Source organism: Gymnogyps californianus, chromosome Z (assembly GCF_018139145.2).
Source record: "Gymnogyps californianus isolate 813 chromosome Z, ASM1813914v2, whole genome shotgun sequence".
Taxonomy (NCBI): Eukaryota; Metazoa; Chordata; class Aves; order Accipitriformes; family Cathartidae; genus Gymnogyps; species Gymnogyps californianus.
In genome coordinates, this window is record NC_059500.1 from 71243623 (window position 1) to 71265061 (window position 21439).

A 21439-nucleotide genomic window follows, 5' to 3' on the forward strand; every position below is an offset into this window, starting at 1 on the left:
ATTGCTTGGACAAATGTCTCCTTTTTTTTTTTTAACCCATGACACAAAGTTGGTGGCAAGTCAGGGAGAGTGTTCTCCCATGCATCAGTAATTTTCTACAATATAGCAATTCCTTAGATCTTTATTAAATGCAAGAGGAGTTGTATGGAGTTATATCGTGCATAGGGAGAAGAAGAATTTACAATAGTGCTGTGCTGCAAAGATTTACTTTTCCTTGAAGTAATTTAAGGCATAAACCTAAGGCCCAGTATCCTCCAGCCTCCCATCACTTCACTCCAGCTTTCACAAGGTATGTTGCCCATTAACTCCTTTGTAAAGGGCACAAGCCCATTAGTGACTCAAATGTTACTTACACTCTGTTAAATTTAATAAAAAACAAAACAACTTAGAACAGATTAACATGATAATGCTGTATTTGCTATACTATAGAAAGTCAAGTTAAATACCAAATTCTAGTACCCATAAAATCTTTCCACAGTAATTAATCTGTTCTGTACTACCAGGTATTTATTCCTGAGCTCTTTTCTCCAGATTGAGATGGGAAACACTATACCTATGCAACAGCCCTATGTTAATGCTGTAGGCTAACCTTAAACATCCATGAATAAATTCACCACCTGCTTGCTTACTGCATTGATGGGAACAACGGCAGTGTATTCATGCCCTACACAGGGTGCAAGTTTTGCCCTAGGACTTCTCAACTAACACTTATACCTGCTGGAACATTCCAGGCTTATGCATGAGGACCCTGATGATAGACCCAGATCAAAGTTTTATTTAAAGTCATTACCTGTCCCTATCCTTAGTTTGGTTTTGTATTTTGGGTTTGGTTTTTTTTTGGAAAGTTACTCAGCTTTTCATATGACTTTAAAAAAACCCAAACACTAGACAGTAGTGGTTAGTGTTATAGATACAAGAAGTGAAATGATGCTACAAACATAAGCTATTATAAAAGAGAAATTGATGTCTCAATAGCACCAAAGCATCTCTTCCTTTCAGCACTTATGCTGTACGCCCAGGTTTTGGTCCGAGATCTAGAACCATTTGCACCCTCCCTCCTGCAAGACTTCTGCCAATTTATCAGTTGCAGTTGAAAGATCTTATTCTTTAAAGGAAGTAAGAGAACATTTTTAAGGAGTTTTATCTGAGATCAAGCTCAGAGAAGCTACATTAAGGTTCTGTAATATTTAATCAGAAAACCTAGCACCACAACATGAAACAATTGATAACCAGCATCTATTTGTACAGATGCTTATTCTGAATGGGCTTTTCAGACTATATTTTGCTAACAATGAAGAATACTAAAAACATCTGTTATGTTTGTGGCCTGCTAAAGAAAAACTTCACTGTAGCTCCTTTATACTGCTTCTTAACTTGTACAGGATTGAGCTGTGTCCTAGCTGCTTTTGTGCAGACATCCCTTCCCCTATTTACTGTTTTCAGGTTTGGTGAATTCAGACTCAGTCCTCTGTCCCTCTCACAAACAGTGGGTAGCTTCTCATCTTACTGTACATCTTGTTCAATTAAGGATTTGAATAGGTTTAATACCATTATTCATTTTGAGTTCTGCAAACTCAGATGAAGACAATTCCTTAATAAGCCTTAAGATATCAAGCACCTTTCATAGGTATCTAGCAGTTTCAGGAGTTGTAGGGCTGGAAGAGTTAACCAAAAGCACCTTCAGAACACCTTAAAGCAACAAAAGCTGCATCAGAACCTGCAACAGTTGCTAGAGGCTGACGTTTAATTACAAGGATTGTTTCATACTATTTTTTGAAAAAAGTTCCTCTGTAAAAAAAGGAGGCCTTAAAAATTCTACGATTGCTCACAGATCATCAGATTTCTAAAGGCTTTAAGTAAAAAAAACCTGTAAAAATATTTATGAAACTACATTAAGGCATAAGACGAAGTTAGAATGCTTTTTACAATAACAGTACTATGATTAAAGGTGCTCCAGCACTGTTTCTTAAGGAGTTTCACTGCACACAGTGTGTCCATCGCATCCAGGGCATTGTACATGGTCATAAGCCACTAGGATTTCTCAGCGTCAATCTGCATTTGATGCCCCAAATCTCATGGTTCTTTTTACTGCCAACAGTTGGCCTTGCGATACTTGTAAAGTGTGAACAATTGATCTTCACGTCAGGAAGTGTTTCCTTGAGGAGCTGTAGGGAGCTATCAGTCACTATTCCAAATACCTGAAGAGTCTTTAATGTTGGAATTCCACCAAGTTCTCTAGAAGAGAAAAATATGAAATTAATAATGAACTTGAAAACTTTTTTTTTTGCAGTCTGTATCCAAACTAGATAACTGCATTTCTACTAGCTTTTTAGAAGGTAACTACTTAACCTAAATTCCCCTTCCTACTTCTTAAAAGCACATACTTGATTGAAACTAGTTCTCTGTACTGATAATTCAAGAAACGGGCTGAATAAATTGCTTCTTGCTGTGTTCTCTCACACAGAGTGAAAACAAACTGATTCCTCCCCTTTCATTTCCCTGGACTTAAATACTTAGAACAAGTGGAAGGAATTGCCCCAGATGAAGTTTCAGGATGTGGCTCAAAGGACACAAGCCCCTAGGTACTATCAGTCTCCAATTTGTTATGACGTTTTGGTGAGTAGCCAACCCTGGCTTCTTGATTGCTTTGCATTTGCCCAGTCATCATGTGAACTGTGTTATCTATAAGCAAGTATTGGACAAAATTGAAAGGCAGAGACACACAAGCTATCATCATGACAGCACACACTGCTACAGAAAAGGTTCTTCAGGTTCCCATTTTGATAGTCCTGTTCCTCTCGCAACCTTTTTCTTGTTGTTGATCATTTCCTTAGGATTGACATCCTTCCTGAGAGGATTAAGATGGATAGCTGCTATGCTAATAAAAGGCAGAAAAACCCCACAAGCAAGTAACTCTAAGCTGTATTTCAGTGGCAACCAATAACTGATACAGGTCCACACAAAACCAAAGGAATATAAACAGATTAGCTAGTCAGCAAGTACTGTCAACTCTGTTAACTTTTCCAAAGGACTATACCTTCCTTGCTGCATAATTGAAAGCCTAATATTGACACCGATACCGGTCATTGCCAGGACTGGAACCTCCAGCTGTACCTCACAGTAATGAGTACCAGTGTTATAATGCCATTAAGGGAAGACACGATGCACACACTGAGCAGCAAGTTCCACGAGTACAGACTGACATGATGGAAAGATTCTCCGATACCTTTGGTTCCAGTTTGGATTCTCAAAGGTACATGCTCTAGCAGTCAGGTTATTTTATGTCAGTTCCTTATTCCTAATTCCTCACACCAGTAAGTTTTTTAAAACAGTACTTGCAATTCTAAACCTAAAATAAAGCAAGTTTAAATTAACTTACCCTCTGTATGAATAGCAAACCAATGCCATTTAGAGATTACTTACACTAAGGCAGCAGGTGATATCTGATAACATCGGCTAAGACAGAGATGTTGCAGAAAGCTGAGTTGATGAAAATACTGGAAGCATTCAGGTTTTAACATCACGCTGTCACTGTACATGAGAGCACATGAAACAGAGGTTTAAGTATAAAGCAGCAGTAAATTTGGTATTTCCAAAGTTCAGCCTGAGAACTTTAATGAATATCAACTTCTTTTTCTACCACTGAAGTATTTTTTTTGCTCAATATGGAAGTAACCCATTTCGGGGGGTGGGGTGGGTGGGGGTGTGTGTGGGTGTGTTGGGGGCGGATTTTGATTTTCACTGAAGGGCAGGTGAAGCAGAAGCTTCTCTGCAGGCAGATATTCTGCAGCAGAACTCATACCATGAAAAGGCAATTACTTTACTGTCGTGGTTTAACCCCAGCCAGCAGCTAAGCACCATGCAGCTGCTCCCTCATTCCCTCCCCGCTCCCAGTGGGATGGGGAGGAGAATTGGGAAAAAAGGTAAAACTCATGGGTTGAGATAAGAACAGTTTAATAACTAAAGTAAAATATAATACTAACAATAATAGTAATAATGAAATAATAATTGTAATGAAAAACAATGTAACAAAAAAAAGAAAGAAGAGGGAAAATCAGGGAAAAAAAAAAGTGATGCACAATGCAATTGCTCACCACCCACTGACTGATGCCAGAGCTGCGATCCGCCCCTCCCAGCCAACTCCCCCCTGTTTATATACTGGGCATGACATTCTATGGTATGGAATACCCCTTTGGCTAGTTCAGGTCAGCTGTCCTGGCCATGCTCCCTCCCAGCTTCTTGCACACCTGCTTGCTGGCAGAGCACAGGAAACCGAAAAATCCTTGACTTAGGATAAGCGCTACTTAGCAACAACTAAAACATCAGCGTGTTATCAGCATTATTGTCACACTAAATCCAAAACACAGCACTATACCAGCGACTAAGAAGAAAATTAACTCTATCCCAGCCGAAACCAGGACATTTACACATTGAGATTTCAAAATATTTTAATTGGCTAGGTCAAAACCAAAATACACTTTTTTTTTTTACAGTTCTATGGCCAAGTAACAAATTTATATCAGAGCTGAACTAAACCCTCTCTAGGATGCTAGGCTCATAAACTGTATACATTTAAATGCTTCCTTCCACTCTACCTATCGACTACGATCACTTGTTAGTTAACAAATCCTGTATGTATGTAACATTTATGCTGAGGTAACAAAGAATCTTCAGGTTTGTTACCTGCTCCAGATTAGGTCATGCCATATAGCAAATCTTTTGTAGGCTTAGCATAGAAAGTATTTTCTGGTTGTGCAATCCTACACAATCATGCATTATTGCTATATAATTACTGCACCGCAATAGAACTGGCAATCGTCTGAACCATAAGGATTTAAGGACTAGCTGCACAGGTCTTCCTACCTTAGATCTAAATGGATGAGAAAAGGACATCGTTCCACCAGTGTTTTAATGTCTGAAAAGAGGTCACACAGAGTCAGTTCATCTTTCAGTAAGAAGACAAACGTGCTTTATACAGCCTACTCACTTCCATATATGTTCATCTATATCTTCTCTACTGGAACCCCAGAACTGAAACACAATTTTTTGTTAAAAAGATACACACTTAAGACTTACAGCATATAGTCTGCCTATCAAGATACCTCACAAGGACTTTTTAATCCTCAGCAAAATGGATCCATTTAGTCCAAAGAAGTGTCCCTAAGTCAACTGCGCCAGCAACTTAGCAAATGAATAATTCAAATGATATTGCTGTAGAAATCTACCCAGACACAGTAATGGTGAGATGCCCGAAATTCTTATGTAGTGGAAAAATACCAACAATTATCCACACATCAAATACCCCTTCAGAGCATCAAGTTCTTTAGGCATCTCCATTTTTACCCACAGAAAGTTCTTCCTTTTTGCCCACAGAAAGTTAGGGTTTTCCTGATTTAAACTGTAAATTCTTGAGACCATCTTTTCATTGTCTGCAAATAGCATAGACTCACCTGTGGCTCAGATATCACCTAAAAGGCCACTATTATTAGCAAGGTGCTAATCAACATGCAAGAGGATTTTGGTATTTCAGAATTACATGCAAAAACTAAAGAAAACAAAACATAAATTATGATGATTAGCAAACTATTCAAATCTTATGCCTTATAAATTGCATTGAAACAGAGTAAAATTACTCATAGAAAGTGTTTTGCAAACAGAAGAGCTCTGCACATTGTCTCTAATGGTCTGATTAACAGAAGGTTCAAATTCCTGATTTGGAGGAGATTATGTAGCATGTTTGTTTATGGGTTTTGGGGTGAGATAAAAAGAAGACTGGTGTATTGCCCCACAAGGGAATGCATGCCATGGTCTGTGTGACATTTAAACAGAAAAAAGAGAGGTCACAGCCTGTGTGTCACCTACCTGCTTGTCAGCCAATGCCCTGTTGTCACGTTTGCTCATTGAGAAAATTAATTTCTCTTTACCACCGAAGCCATTTCACCCTTTATGTATGCTCTTGTCCATTTTGTTGTGCCCTCTCCCCGGATCTAGACTTCTCTGCATTTTCTATTACCCTGCAACTTTACCCAACTTTTCCTCCTAGAACTATTAGCAAGTAAATAGTTAATGTTGATTACTGAGATTATTTGCGTTCCAAATTAACTGGTATCTGTAGGACATCATACCAGGCTAAAACTCAAGTAGTTACTATGACTGTTCTCTTTTGGAAGATGCCTTCAGCAGCCAGAATAGCAGAAGCCCTAAGAAGGCTCCAAGAACAGTATCTGGAAGGCTAATTCACAGTAGAACATGGGATCCAGTGTATCCTGCTTCCAGGACTTACTTCTGAAGTAAGGGCTACACCTTTCAACTGAAGATGAAATGAGCTTTCACCTGACTTTTTAAATTCAGAAGACAAATCCTCTCACCCCTCATGGCTGAGCCAGAGACACGAGTAAGATTCTCTGACAGCAAGAACATCAACCTATACAGAGCACAAAATCAGTGTTAGTGCATGATTTTTCTATACACAGAGCAGATGCCAACCAGAAGAAAATATAAAGCCTGCTGCTTTATCCCATAGTGGGATAAAGGTTTGCCATGCTGCTGTTTACCTGGTATTTGTAGATTCTGTCTGTATCCACTTAAATTTAATTGGGTTACTTTTGAAGTAACATGATTGACTGCTGCTTTGACATGGGTGGCTGTGAAGTCACACCAGGACAAGTTCAGCTCCTCCAACCTACACACAAACAAACAAAGAGTTGTTTGGAAGAATGACTGAAACACAGTTTGAGTTCTGATATTATCTATTACAGCTGATACTTTTAAGGCAAAAGCTTGTAACACACCTACTACCAACTTCCTGTATTCACAACTACAAATTTCACCATGACAATAATTAAGCACTGGAGCAAGGCTATGGAATCTGTCTTTGAAGGTTTTCAAGATCCAGCCAGAGAAAGTCCTCATCAACCTGGCCAGTGCTGAATTTAGACCCTGCTCTGGGCAAGGGGTTAAAGTGATTTCCCAAGGCCACTTCCAACTGGAACAATTCAATAATATCTTAGGAAGTGAAATGGTTCTTTCTGGGGACTGCCACGGGGAGACACTGTCTTCTCATCTTGCTTCTGGGTTTGTGACCTGAATCTGTTACTACTGAACAGATGTTCACATTGAGAGGAAAAAAGGCTATCCATTATTAGCATTGGTCAGATGACCAATTAATCCTAATTAGCATAAAATACTTCATAGTTTTATATAAGCATTGGCCACGCTCTAACCTTAACTCTCTTTACATGCTTGATTACCTAGAGCCTATCACCATTCAGAGCTGGGACAAAGTATTTGTTTTGTGTGCAGGTGTTGTAGATGTAACCAGAGGACAAAGACACAGTGAACAGCACAACTAGAGCATTTAGCTGGCAATCTCTATGTAAATGAAACAACACTTAAATTGCCATTAGCATTCCTAGGATCAGGTTTGCCATCTGCTATTCACTATGCACTGTACAGACTGCCATTCTCTAAAGAGCTCCAAGTAATCAGACCAAGCAATAGAAAGCATTGTCTACCCATGAGAGGCAGAGAAAGATTAAGGCTTTGTCTGTCCACTAACTTGCAGTTTGATTAAAAACATGCTTTTGCAGAAGCAAAGATTAAGTAGATTGTCCAGCCTCTCACAGGAAGTCAGCAGAAAGATCAGGATATAAATCCCAGATTGACTGGGGCTCAGTTCAGTGACTTCCTGCCAGGAGATGGTTTACTCACTGGAACTGTCAATCTGAACACAGTGCTTCATAAAGTAGAAGGTTACTGAAGGATTATTCTATCATGGATGGAAAGGCGCAATGTTTTCTGCCATTCATGCTGTACTCTGACTGCAAAGGGAGCTCTGGGACTCCACTTTTCAGTTTCAAAACACACACTTTCACTTTGTGAAGATCACATACTGCTTTCATTAAGAAAATCAAATTTACATGATAATCAAAGGAACATAAATGGGGTTTACCCACCCACAAGACTTCCTTTAAGGATGATTAAGGCAACTCATGAAAAAACTACTGAAGTACATCTTTGATATTAAAGAAGAAAATAGCTTGATGGAAACTACCTGACTCTTCAGCTAACAATCAACTGTTAGGCATTTAGGAACAGAAACAGGCTCATAAAAAAAAAAAGCTATTAGAGACAAGTACAATTCCAATGCCTATGGAAAAAAATAAAAAGCATCCTTTCTCAGGAATAGCAGTAAGCAGGAATAGCAAAAACTATTTTTGTCTTACATAGAACAGCTGCTCAACATGAGCTCCAAGGCTTCTGCAGAAAACCCTGAGCACCCACAGAGATTTAGTCGCATCAAACTGGGATTCTTAGCAATGCTCCTGTAAAGAAGAAAAAAGAAAAGTCTGATAAAATTTAAATGTTGGAACATTGCTTGCATTGCTAGGATGTGATTGTTTTTAAGAGCTAAGATCCCAGGCACAGAATTATTGGTTAAACATGCAGCACTGCTTCTTTAGTAAACTGACCAACCTCAGGGTCACTAAGGATCTCAACTCTGTACTTGCTGCATCACAGCACAACTTCAAAAGGGATACTTGCCTATTTACCTGACATTCCTGGCAAGTCTGCATATTTATAAACTGCTAAGTTTAAAAGTAAACAATTTCTTTTCACCTTCTCCTGTTGTATGCCATTAAACACACACCATGGCTTATTAGACATGACTATTCCTCTATAAAAGACAAAGCAATCATCCCATTTCTGAAGTCACCTCTCTGCAAGATGGAGGTTATTCCAGAACAAAACACATGTCCAAATAGCATCCCCCTGAATGCATTTGTTTGCAAGACTAGAACAGGCATGCAGTTGGCAAAACCTGGAAAAACCCTTACACCCAGTATTTACATTTGTACACAAGGTAATAAAGTTCCATCCCTGGTGCCTAGTTAGTACCCAGTTTTCAGATACTTTTTATCTGGTATCAAAAGCCAAACTATATTGGTTTATTTGTGCTCTGTTTTTTGTGGTGTTTTTTTTTCCCCCCTCCCCCTCTGGTGTGAGGAAGGCATCAGAAAGCTCAAAAGTAGAAAGCAGGACACCCAGAGTCTCTGCCATCTGACCTACAGACCCTGGCATCTCCACAATCACCTGATGTGATTGAACAGGAGGTTGACTGCACACCCATTAGTGTCTTTCCAGTTTAACAAGACAACAGTTCATCTGCTTGACAGAATCTGCAATTTTCCAGACACTCAGAGTGAAGTTCAACAAGGAAGTGAGAAATAGTGCAGAAACACAAAAAGCATCTGGTGGGAGAGCTGCTGAGACCCATTAAAATAGAAAAGAACCTGTATGCCAAACACAAAGTTCTCTTGGGAGCACAGAAACGGGAAAATAAAAGTAGCTCTGCTGTACACAGAGATGAGCAGTTTCTCCAGGCTCCCCCTACTTTGGGGAATGAAAAAAAAGCCACCAAGAAACAGTCTTCCAGAGAGGTATTTCCTCCTCACCTCATCTCCTGGAGGATAGAGAGGAAAGAGGCAGCTCATATAGCCTGCCAGCTAGCTCTGTTAGGTGCCTAAAACTGGCCATTTCAAAAGACTTCCACAATGAACAACTCTCAACTGCATTCCTTCACTAGCCTGCACAAAATGATAGCACCAAACAGGAGTTATTTACTGAATATTCCCAAACATGTCACTCACTTGATGATGTCATCAGAAAGCACCAGTCCTTCCAAGCTGAGGTTCTGCAGCTTTTCACACAGACAAAGAATACTCTGGAGATCTGCAACAGACACTGTGCAGTTCGACAAATCCATATGTTGGACTCTGAGAGGTCTAAAAAAGGAGAAAAGGCAGGTTACTAAAATTGCATTAAACCTTGTCGTGGTTTAACCCCAGCCAGCAACCAAGCACCACGCAGCCGCTTCCCCCTCCCCCTCCCCGTGGGATGGGGAGGAGGATCGGGGGGGGTGGGGAGGTAAAACTCGTGGGTTGAGATAAGAACAGTTTAATAACTGAAGTAAAATAAAATACTAAGAATAATAATTGTAATGAAAATGAATATTACAAAAAAAAAAGAAAGAAAACCCAAGAAAAGACAAGTGATGCACAATGCAATTGCTCACCACCCACTGACTGATGCCAGAGCTGCGATCTGCCCCTCCCGGCCAACTCCCCCCTGTTTATATACTAGGCATGACATTCTATGGTATGGAATACCCCTTTGGCTAGTTCAGGTCAGCTGCCCCGGCCATGCTCCCTCCCAGCTTCTTGCACACCTGCTTGCTGGCAGAGCATGGGAAACTGAAAAATCCTTGACTTAGGATAAGCACTACTTAGCAACAACTAAAACATCAGAGTGTTATCAACATTGTTCTCACACTAAATCCAAAACACAGCACTGTACCAGCTACTAAGATGAAAATTAACTCTATCCCAGCCAAACCCAAGACAAACCTGCTCCACAAATTCCCCATACCATAAATATATCCCATATACTAAAAACCGTGCAAAGCTTGCAGAAAATAATTATACTATTGTATTCAGCTGCACACTGGACATACTACTAAGCTCACCGGGCCTACTGCTAAGCTACCAGCCAGAACTGCAGAACTGTTATCTTCAAGGCATTTACAGAATTCATCGTAACACCTGAAAGTCTATCCTGCTGGAGTTAAATAATTTTTTTGAGCTTCCCATATAAAAATGCTGGAGATGCTGGCAATTCTTGATTCTACAAGATAAAAATTGCAAGTGGATGATGGTGCTTGATACTTTCAAAAATCACACTAACTTTGTTTTAAATAACTGACAGGTGAATTCAGATCCTCTTACACATGCCTAACCATTGACCAGCTCTTCCACACTCCAGAGACAGCACAAATGCTACTACTGGTGGAGACCTTAAAATCAAAAATACACAGAGAAACTGTGAATATTTGAGATGTGGTTTCAGGATCCAGAACATGCAGAAAAAGCCTTACTTGCTTGTTTTAAACAACGGATTCCCAATACAAGATCTTGGGCAGCGGAATACAGTAACACCTGCAGGCAGCAACTGTCCAATCACTCCTGGCAGCAGATTTCTACCAGTCAGATCGAGAGTCTGCCAGAGAGATTCATCAAACCTAAGGCACAGAATTTTTCTTGTTAGTGAGTTAGAAAGGGTCAGAACTATGAGCACAACCACAGAAAGTTTTCAGTGTCACAAAAGACTGAGGAGGGAAAGCTATTTAATAGAATTTACTAATGTTAAAATATGTGAGCCACCTTTTAATTATACATACGTATAACCCACATACAGCATAAATTGAATCATACATGAATAAACAAGATGAGAACCAGATCATTTAACAGTCTATGGAAGCAAAGGTTTTCTTAGTACTAAATGATGAGATATAATACTTACGAAAGACGATGCCATCTCTTGCAAATCAAGGAAACTTTTAGCAAGTCATTTAGGGGCAAATACGCAAAGATTGCCAAAAGCAATTCATCTGGAAGTGCATCCCAAGAAACACCTTTAGGGAAAGAGCAAACGTGTTCTAGTTAAAGCTAGTTCATTTGTGCCTGCTGATCAGATGCCTTGTTTGGCTTGGTTGTTAAAAGCACCTCTACAGTCTCTCTCTAGGCTATACAGACATCAGCCCACTACTCATTCCCCTTTCAACTCTTCATTGTAGGAAGATACTACTACCATCTTTGCCTAGGTATGACTGGCAAATGCAAAGCTTTCCATAACATCAACTTAATATACATAGTAAAGCTATGGAAAAACAATTTCCCTGAAAAAGTGACAATAATCTTTATTCACATTCTCATTTTGGAAACAAGAGCATCTCAGTTACTTCCTTTGTATTCTAAGGCTTGTACAGTCCTCTTTTTTTTTCCCCCTGTGCTGAAATGCCCATCCTTTCTATGCATGTCAGGCTCCCAGAAGGGAGCCCAAGGTGAGCTATGCTTTTGCATGGTACACGGAGAAAAGCAGTACTCCAAACTGCTCCTTAAAACATGCTAACTATCCTAAAACACTAACTACCACCCCCCAAGAATTATCTGAAAGGATGTGGTGCGATCTCAAGTTCTCACGAGTAGATAGAGGGCTCCAGACGGTGTTGCCATTCATATGGGAGATTTCTGGGTGGTGGAGCTCAGGAACAGCTGCCTATGAGCGAGAACTCTTGTCTTATTTAAAAGCAGGGTTGTCTGAGTGCATTCCCACCTTTCATATGACAGCCTAGTGTCCGGAAAGAGCTGTTTCTTTATTTTGCATTCCGTAGTCGCTGCAGACTGAAAACATTTTGATACCAGGGAAAGGAACCCAGCATCCTATAAGCCTTTCTTCAAGTACCCCAGGTCTTCAGGTTGTTGCCAGTCCCTTTCCAGCCCAGGAGATTTACACCCTTTGCTGTACCTTCCCTGTACCTCTCTGGCAGCATCCCGGGCATTGCTCACGGCTCAGCTCCAACAGGAGTGGAGATGCTGCCCCTCTGGCATACCTCAGCCTGCACTGCGAGAGGTGTGGATCTGGATCCCTTCCGTCTCAAGGACCAAGTATCTTACTTCTTAGATGCTTAAGAAAAAAAAAAATCAAGCCCTCCTGGGTTTCAAAATTATAGGGGGGACAGCAGTGCCAGTAGTCCGTATTCATCTGGCAGCCACAGCTGTATTTCGTGAGGAGCCTTGCCCTGCTTAGTTAAGTGGTGAAGCATCTCCTGGAACATCTCCCTTGGGCAGAGCAACAGATGCAGCTCAGGGCCCTGCTGGGCCAAGGTGCCACCCAATTCCCAAGCAGCAAGAGCAGACACAGAGATACGCAGCACAAACCCCCAGCACACAGACAGGGGCTGGTGGGGCTAGGCAGGAGCCAACCATGGCTTACATGGGCCACAGTTCTGGAGCCAGACACACCACCTCTGCTTAAAGGCTTATATAAAACAGGACTTATCAGCCCAAGCCTGAAAGCCTCTAGATCTAGAAGTGATATTCTGCTGGGAAAGAGCAAAAAAAGCGAAGAATAAAGTACTAATGACTTGTGATGCCCAGTCTCCATCTCTGCTGAAGGGCGAACGAAACCTGGACCGGAGTGACGGTACCTGACTCTGCCTCTCGGAGCAGCCGAGGCCGGCGCACAATGACAAATTCCTTTTCCTTCTCCTTCACCTTCTGCCGCTTCTGAGGAGGACAGGGCGACGACACCAGCAGGTCCTGTGGTGTGTTTTCATTGCCCAGCTTGTCCTTCTTAAGGACAGACACTCCCATGCCCGAGAGAAACTCCGAAGTCTTGCTGGAGTCCCAGTCCCAAGTGAAGCTGGTGGAAACATTGCTGCTGGAGGATGGGATCTCCTGGAGGTGTTTTCTGCAGACACAGCAAAACCCACATGCTCTGAAGGTACTGTCAGACTGACACCAAACACAAGACGGGGCTCCTCGTACAGAAGCATTTCACAGTCACACATAACCCACATCCCCATGCAAGGCAATCAAAAGCGTTGGATCTGTGGGCGCTGGAAGCACGAGCAGCGGCCACAGCAGAGGCGTGTGCTCTGTCTGGCAGATTCACGCTAACAACCCGCCAGGGATCAAGCGCACCCCGTTCCCGGATAGAGCGAGGGGGCGAGCGGCGGGGGCTGGCAAAAGAAGCCGACGGAGGAGGTCTGCTACAGCTCGCCCACCCCGTAGCCGCCCCCCCCCCCCCCGCCCCGCTACCGAAACCTTGTCACGCAAACCCAGAACAGCCAGGGACCCGAGCGCGGCCGAGGAAGGGCCGCGGCCGGCACCCAGCCTGCTGGCAGGGACCGGGCGGGACGGCGGGAACGCCCGTGGGAACCGCGGCGGCACGCGGCAGGGCACCCTCGCGCGGCAGGGGGCGCGGGGCGGCCGTCGCGCGCCAGCAGCGCACCTCAGCGCGTGGGACCGCCCCGCCCGCCGGCCCTGCGCGGGCAGCGGGAGCGCCGCCGCCCCGCGGGATGCACGGAAGCGGGGGGGGGGGGTCCACGTCCGGCTGCCGCCCGCCGCGGGGCGGGAGAGAAGCGGCCCGGGGAACCCGGGCACCCGTGCACGCTGTGCTCCCCACCCGCCTTAAGCACGCACGCCAGGGATCCACGCACGCCTCACCTCCAGGCACCTTGGGGATCCACGCACGCACCCCGGGGACCCACGTACCTCCCCCTCCCCTGAACACCCGGGGGACCTCAAGGACCCATGCATGCTCTCCCGGGACCCGCGCACGCGCCCAACTCCCGGGGTTCCCACGCACACGCCTCCATCGCTGGGCAGAAGGGGGACCCGTGCACTTCCCCCGGGAGCGCTCACGCACAAACCGGGCACCACGCGGCTCTCTCCCACCCCGCCAGCGGACGGCGTTTTGGCCGGCAAGTGCTCCCCCCTCGGTGCGGGGCGCACACCCCCCCCCGCCCGCCCGTACCTGTGCATGGCGCCGGGAGCTCCGCGCACCACGGGGCAGCCGCGCGCGCCGCGCTTTTCAGCGCCGCGCCGTCCCGCCCCGCGCGCGGGGCGCCCTGAGCCGGCCGGAAGCCGGTAGGCGCCCGCCGCAAAGCCTGTCGGGAGTTGTAGTTCGCCGCCCGCACACGCCTTCCCCCACCCACCCACCGCCTCAGCGCGGAGGGGCCGTACCCACAGTGCCTTGCGCCCGCCTCCGGGCGGGGGCGATGACGCCGTAAGCGCCGCGGGGGACGGCGGGCGGTTGGCGAGGGGCGAATGGCGGCGGCGGAGGCTCCCGTCGCCCTGACACGGAAGGAGGCGGGCGCGGCTGCCGCTTTCTGCGTGGCGATCTGAGCCCTCGTGTGGAGGCCGGTGGCAGCGAGGATGGAGGGCGGCGGTGCCCCACGAGGGACTGGCTGCTGAGCGGGGGGCTCTGGCTGTGGTGAGGGAGCGGCGCGGCCTAGGATACCAGCAGGCGGGGCCGCGGGCGCCGGGGCGGGCGAGAGGGTCGGGTCGGGTCGGATCGGGTCGGGGCGCCGCGGCCGCGGGGGTGCCGCAGCGTCGAGTCACGGCGGGGTGGGGGCGGGGGCCTGCGCGGGACTGGCTCGGGCGCGGCGCCGTCGGGAGGGATGGGTGCAGCCGTGTCCCCCTCTGCCCGCCCCCCCCCCGGGGCGCTCCCAGCGGGGTGCGTGACCCAGGACAGAAGCGGTGAGACCCTGGGCATGTCCCGGGCTCCCTTTGACTAGGAAGTGGAGGGGGGGGGTGGGGGGCGGTGTCTGGGGGGTGTCTGGAAGGGGCGAGGGGGCGGGAGGAATCGGTGTCTTCGTTTTTCTGCTCTTAGCCCCTGATTTTTTCCTTCATTCAAGGTCTCCAAGCACGTACGTTTAAGGCACGCATGTTAATGGCTGTTAAGTGTCTGCGGACTTTCATTCTATGCGCCTTACAGGCCAATGGATATACAGTCATCAGCTTTAACCACTTTAATGTGCATGTGCAGTGGCGGTATCTGGTTTGGAAGACCAGAATTGCGCTGACAATGACATTTTACCGTGAAAGGTTTTCCTGTGTTTTGGAAAAGCCTTCACTGTGAAGGACTGAAACTGAGGGACTGCCAATGTATTCTGGTCTTATCCCTAACCATGCCAGTTTAAACTCTGCAATCTTTTCACACCGTGTTTCAGATTTATGCCAGGCTTTCTTTTGTGATGCAGCTCTTCATGCTTTTTCTCCAAACTACTTGTTTTGAAATTGGTGGGGATGGAAAACTAATTCTGAACACACCTACAACTCTGCTCTTAGTCAGCCACTTGCTTGTAAATGCTGTCCTTTGTTTACTGCGTAACGATGGAGAGACGTGCCTATAAAATTGAAGATGGTAATGGAACACATGGCAAATTGTACACAACTATTAAGTCAGATATAGACAATGATGTGACTCAGATTAGCATTTATATAATCTTAAAAAAGGAATTTGTGTTAACTGTTTCCAGTTTTAACTAAAGTCATGGAACAGTTGTTTAAAGGTTATTTAAGTGGATAATCAAAGAAAAGAGAGGTGGTTTTTTAGTTTTAAAAATAAGCTGATTATATTTAACCTGTTGTGCAGCCCCTTGTTTCTTTGTCAATCTTTTCACTTTTCTGTGTTAATGCATGGGAAATTGAAAGAAGAATTTACTGAAAGGTATAAAATCCAATTATTTTTTAAAAAGCTCTGAATTACCAAATAGTCTAAATTTGCCTTAATGCAATGTTAGGATTGTAATCATGTGATTGACTGCCTTACTGACACCTGTTTTGTGTGAGTGCATTAGTCTGGCAGCCCAGGTAGCGATTTCTATTCTTTTTTTAGATTCTTATTGCAACTGTACAGCTTTTGCATCTGATTCTGTTTTAGTTCCTCCAAACAAGTTGTTTTCTTCAATGTGTTGTTTCCAGAGTACTCCCTTAAACCCTTTGAAAGCATCAGCCTCTGTGGTACTTGATATCCTTTATTAGAGGACAAGACAGCGCCATGTAAGGCAAATTAACTGCCCGTGGTTTTGTACTGATGGTCCCTGCTTGCTTTTGAACACAAAAATCTCTATGTTCCTTGGTCAAGCATTTCTCTTATTTAGAGCTTCTGTGGAGAACCTAGTCTCCCACCAAATCAGAGAGTACTGCTATTTTGAATGGAGTCAGTGCAGCATTTTATTATTGTTTTCTTGTCATTAGCAGATACAAAACCTATTTCACTAAATATTGATATATGATCAATTAAATGTTTAGTCAATCTAAAATCTTTTTTTCATTGCAAGATAGTTGAAATTACAGGTACTAATAAAATATCAGTCAGTACATAGACTGACTAGTGTTTCTTAGAAGAACAAAGCTATGCAAATTATGTTTTCTTGATTAATCTCAGAGGTTATTTCTCCCAAATAGTGCAATCGGATAACTTTTCTGGTTGGTTTTCTTAGGCAGTTCGTGGCTATTTTCTTTCTTTAGATAGTTTTTTCACTGTGCTGAGATTAAGCAGCTCTTCGTCTTTCTGTTGTCTGTTTAGAAATACTGTTTCCCTGAGCTGCAAGGGTCAATGTGTAATAAGGAAGTAAAAAAAAAAGACCCACCCCCTCCTCCAACCCTGAAACCAAACAAAAAAGAAACCCCAGCAGCACAGTAAGCAGACCTGGATGTGAAAATGGCTGAAGGGATTATTTTTATTGTTGCTTGACCTCTTGTTCTTCTCTCTTTAAGATTTCTAAAATGTGAAGTTAGCCCATTTTGTTGTTTAAAGATGGAAGTGTCAAGAGCTCTTACTGTGGGGCAGTTCTATCATTCCAAAAGGTTTAGTCATGTCTGTAAAGTCACGTCTTACTTCAGGATTCTTAACGGTGTAGTTTTGCAGAGTAGGGCAGGCTTCAGAAACTTTATCACAGGTGGTGTGGCATACTAGTTTTCTTTTGCCAAGTGAAATATGCTGGAAGAAACTCCATAGGAACTAGCAGGTTATTCCCTGAGAGAAAGGCAAAAGGTCATCATTGAACTGGCCATTGATATTTTGCTGGAGATGGCAGCTTTCAGTTTATACTCGCCACAGAGTTGTGAATTCAGCTTGAGATGGGAGATACTGTCACACAGATGTTTCTTTCAGTGTGCTGTGGCTCTCAGTTTTGCCCATTACTGTTTTTGATGTCTCATAGTTTGGTAACTTCCTTGGTGACAATTTTTTTTCAAATGTAATTATGGTATTTGAAATACAGAGTAAGGCAAGGAAATCTCTAGCTGATTTGTTCTTCAAATGTTTTAACTGAAATATCCAAGATTTCAAGAAATGTAATTTTTCCAAATCTGTTTGATGATCTTTACCTGAGAATACTTCAAGAACAACAACAACAAAAGGCTGTAGTATTCTAGAAATGGCTGAGGTAACAAAGATATGAAAACCAGACGCATGATGGCTGTCTTGATTACTAGTTTTTGAAGGACAGGGAGAACTACAGATTGGCAGACTAGTCTGCTTCCTTTTGAATTCCTGAAAAAAATTCTGGGACAAAGCTATTTGTAAGCATCTAGAATGCAATAGCTGAGTAAAAGACAGTATCAGTTTGTCAACGACAAGTTGTTGAAGTAATATAACTTATTTCACTGATAGGCCTACGGTGTACGAGAGGATCAGTTGAAGTCTTATATTTGGTCTTTAATAGGACTTTTGATTCGGTTTCTCAGGATGTTTTTGCTGGGGAAGAACAGATGCAAACAGCTACTGTTGTGATTAAGGAGGCCAGTCCCTTGTCAACTACTGTTCATGATTTTCACAACGAGTTTCCATAATGAAATCATGGGATTATTAAAACTTAAGAAGACATAAAGCTAGGAGGGATTGCAGACCTTTTTGAGTGTGGTAGTGGAAATCAAAATGCCTTGAAGATTCAGAAGCCTGTGGGAGGGGAAAGGGTACAAATGAGTAGAGTTTTGTGCCTGCGCTTAAGCATGAGCAATCAACTACACGAATACAGGATAGAGAACAGTGTTGTGTTTCTTAGACGGAAAGAATTTGGAGGGCATAATAAGCTGAATACATGAAGGGAACATCATGCAGGTTATACTTCTATTTATACATCTCAGTAAGGCATGCGAAGCAATGTTTACGCCCAGTTCAGGCCTTCTCAGGCATTAGCTGGGATACTGCGTGGGTTCCAGCTCATTGTATAAGGAGATGGGTTAGCTGGGGAGAGTGTCAAGGGCAGCAGTGAGAAATCTGCAGAAAGTGTGATATTAGACTGACTAGGAAGGATTGAAGCACTAATTACATTAGTCTGCAAAATGAGCAATCTGCTGGTAAAATGCTTTCCTGCAAAGTTTGAAAAGAATAAAAATGTGGTCCAGTCTGATCTGGGATTTCTGATTAAAGGGGTATTGGAGTCCACTGTAGTGAAACCAAGGTCCTTTCTTCACAGATATGCTCTACTCTTTTTAGCCCTTCTTTAAGAGTATAATATTGGAGTGTCTTTGTTGTTAAATTTGGTGCTATATAAAAGCTCTAAGAAAGTGTGGGGTTTTTTTATTCTCTGCTGTTTCATTTAGTAACTCGAGTATTTCTGTACCGGGCAGAGTAGGTAGTTCATTTGTAATGTAGATGGTCAGGAGTGTGCTTAGTCTTGAGGTTGAGAAGGTAATTTAATACTGTTGATAGTAGGGAGTCTCCAAAGGAATTAAGTGTGAACTGAGCCCTTCATGGTGCTTGCAAAGAGTTGTTAGCTGCGTTTGGACTCTAGAAGATTTCATGTCAGAATTTTGAAATGTATGTGCTGTATGGTGGTAACCAAACTCTTCCATTCACAAAATGAAAAACTTACTGATTTTATCTATGTCTGGAACAAAGCAAGAAAATCCTAAGCCTACACAAGAGCATGTCCTTGTCTTCTATTGGTTAAGTTGCACTTCCAGTGCCAGTGTTTCAGCTTTTGATCTTGTTTGTATTAATCTGTAGCTGCCTTACTCTCCAGAAACGGAGTATGCCAATAGATACTCTTCCCTTCAGCGTGAGGAATTTTGTTACTTTTTGTCATTGCTTAATAGGAGCATATTCTAAGCGGTTGAAGGTTGTGCAGTACTGGAGAACTCTTCTGAAGTAGTTCATTGATCTCAGGAGAACATACTTCAGGGGTTCAGGAATTTCAGCCAGCTGATACTAGGGAGCCGTGCGCTAATAGCGAGAAGCCTGTCTAAATAAAATGAAGAAACAGAATTATGGGTAAGGAACTTACCTTTCTTTGAGCTAACAACCGGGTTCAGAGGCAAATGCTGCTTGCCATAGGAAGGCATGGCATTATAGCCTTCAGTAATACATTTTAAGGTCTGATTCTAGTGGCACAGGTCCCAAATACAGCTGTCCTGTTAGGCAGGATTTAGGTCACAGTAAGAGCTCCTCTCAAGCATTGCATTTCTCACCTTGTGGATTTTTTTCCATTTAAGCTGTTTATGTAGAGAGCTAGTTTTAAGTGGTTTCTATCTAAAAATTTTGAACTGTGATTTTGAAAATGTGTATGCATTATTTCAAAACAACTATTTGTCATCGGTTGCAGTCTAGTAAAAATTACGCCATTCATTTTGTATTTTGAGATTAAAATAGGTGCCAGGTGAAGAACAGAAAAACGTAGTTTACTTTGATAACTGCAAAGTTACTTTTGTCTTTGAAAGTGAGTTAAGTTGTGGTAGGACTCAATTCTCTTTCTATTTTAGCATATTCAGTACACTTTTATAATCTTTTTGGAAGTTCCCTCATGGTAGTAACTGAGTGCAGCATCTTGCGCAAAAACTTTTCGCCTTCTGTTTTGATAGCAGCTTTTTAGGTGTGACTGTATTAAAAAATTGTATAGCTGTGACTAATGGAGGGTATGCTGTATAATTTTTTTTGTTTACATAGCATAAGGTGTGGCTATAATGGGCACCCAAAGCTACATGTGTCAGATAGCACTGCCTTAATGAAGTCGATACATAGTATTTCTTTTCCATTCATTTTTTGGTGGAATTTGCTACTCTACTATAAATACAAAAGAGTGTTTTCTGAGGAAACAAGAATGGTACAATAGAATAGATAAGGACTTGCTTGGAATAAGTGATTGAGAAATAGGTTAAATATCCTGGATTCATGATTTACAAATGATCTAGCCAAAATGTAGTACAGGCAGATAGTAAGGGGATGCTTTGACCTAACAGAAATGCTAATAATCTGATAAACACGTTAGATGAAAGGCAGAAGATAAAAAGTGTGTGTATCTGATAAAAAACAGGAGGATAACTCGAGCTATTTTCAGAATATGGGATGCTCTGTTTATAACAGACGATACAGAGTAAACAGACTTTTCTTACTATTTGGAAATTAAATGTGAAAGTAGCAAAATGGGGGGAAACAAATCTTCAGTGAAGAATCACAGAATAATTGTCCTGTGTGTCCTCAAGGAAGTACTGGCATCACAAACTTTGGAATTTTTTAGTGGAAATAAGACAGTTTTCACTGCTTAGTGCCCTCATCCATAACAGATCTGCTTAAGCAATATATTAAGCATATATGCTAAGAGATTAGTAAAATAAATGGTTCACTTCAGTAAATTCTGAAGGGATTTAAAAGTAATTTGAGGGAAATTTTAGTGGTGGCATTTCTTTTAAATCTCCAAAGTTCCAGTGAAAAGTGAAAGCACTGAAAACACAACAGTAGGGAAGCCATACAAAAAACTTTCAGTTAAATCAAACCAGCTAAAATGGTAATCTCAATGGAGAAGCAAGTCAGTCTGACCAGAGTAATAAACTTTTTTTTTTTTAAATGTGTGAAGTGCCTGTGGTGAAATGGTGCTTATTAAAAAGTTCAGAAGCAGTTTAACTAACAATGTAACAAGTCAGTGAAATTTTCTCTAATAGATTTGTGCAGCTCACTGGCCCTTTGCATAATAGCATGCCTGTATGAAGTTGTATGAACTTTCTAGGCACTTTTAGCAGTCCTGACTATAACAAAGAGTAACTAAACCAAGAAGGATGAGCAAAGCAAAAATATATCATGGCAAGAGTAA

The 21439-nt window shown here is 42.8% G+C and overlaps 2 protein-coding genes across 2 annotated transcripts in view; one reads left to right on the forward strand and one right to left on the reverse strand.

Moving 5' to 3' along the window:
- Positions 1 to 1722: 1722 nt before the first annotated feature.
- Positions 1723 to 14401, reverse strand: SKP2 (S-phase kinase associated protein 2). Its single transcript, XM_050912972.1, has 10 exons — positions 14377 to 14401; positions 13046 to 13308; positions 11359 to 11470; positions 10934 to 11077; positions 9651 to 9785; positions 8226 to 8324; positions 6555 to 6682; positions 4864 to 4915; positions 3424 to 3531; positions 1723 to 2235 (listed from the first exon to the last, which is right to left on the reverse strand). Exons 1-10 carry the CDS (start codon positions 14382 to 14384, stop codon positions 2022 to 2024), a joined length of 1263 nt encoding a protein of 420 aa, XP_050768929.1. The 5' UTR covers positions 14385 to 14401; the 3' UTR covers positions 1723 to 2021.
- Positions 14402 to 14753: 352 nt separating this feature from the next.
- Positions 14754 to 21439, forward strand: part of LMBRD2 (LMBR1 domain containing 2) — a 34772-nt gene continuing 28086 nt past the window's right edge. Inside the window, exon 1 of the mRNA XM_050912842.1 lies at positions 14754 to 14835. The gene's annotated coding sequence lies outside the window, so the exon portion shown is untranslated. The remainder of the gene's footprint in view (positions 14836 to 21439) is intronic.

Coding starts and splice junctions, on each gene's coding strand:
- SKP2 (XM_050912972.1), bottom strand. Junction 8,325..9,650: donor CTTTCTGATGACATCATCAA/GTGAGTGACATG, acceptor TCTTCTTTACAG/GAGCATTGCTAAGAATCCCA. Junction 2,236..3,423: donor ATATCACCTGCTGCCTTAGT/GTAAGTAATCTC, acceptor TTTCTCTTCTAG/AGAACTTGGTGGAATTCCAA.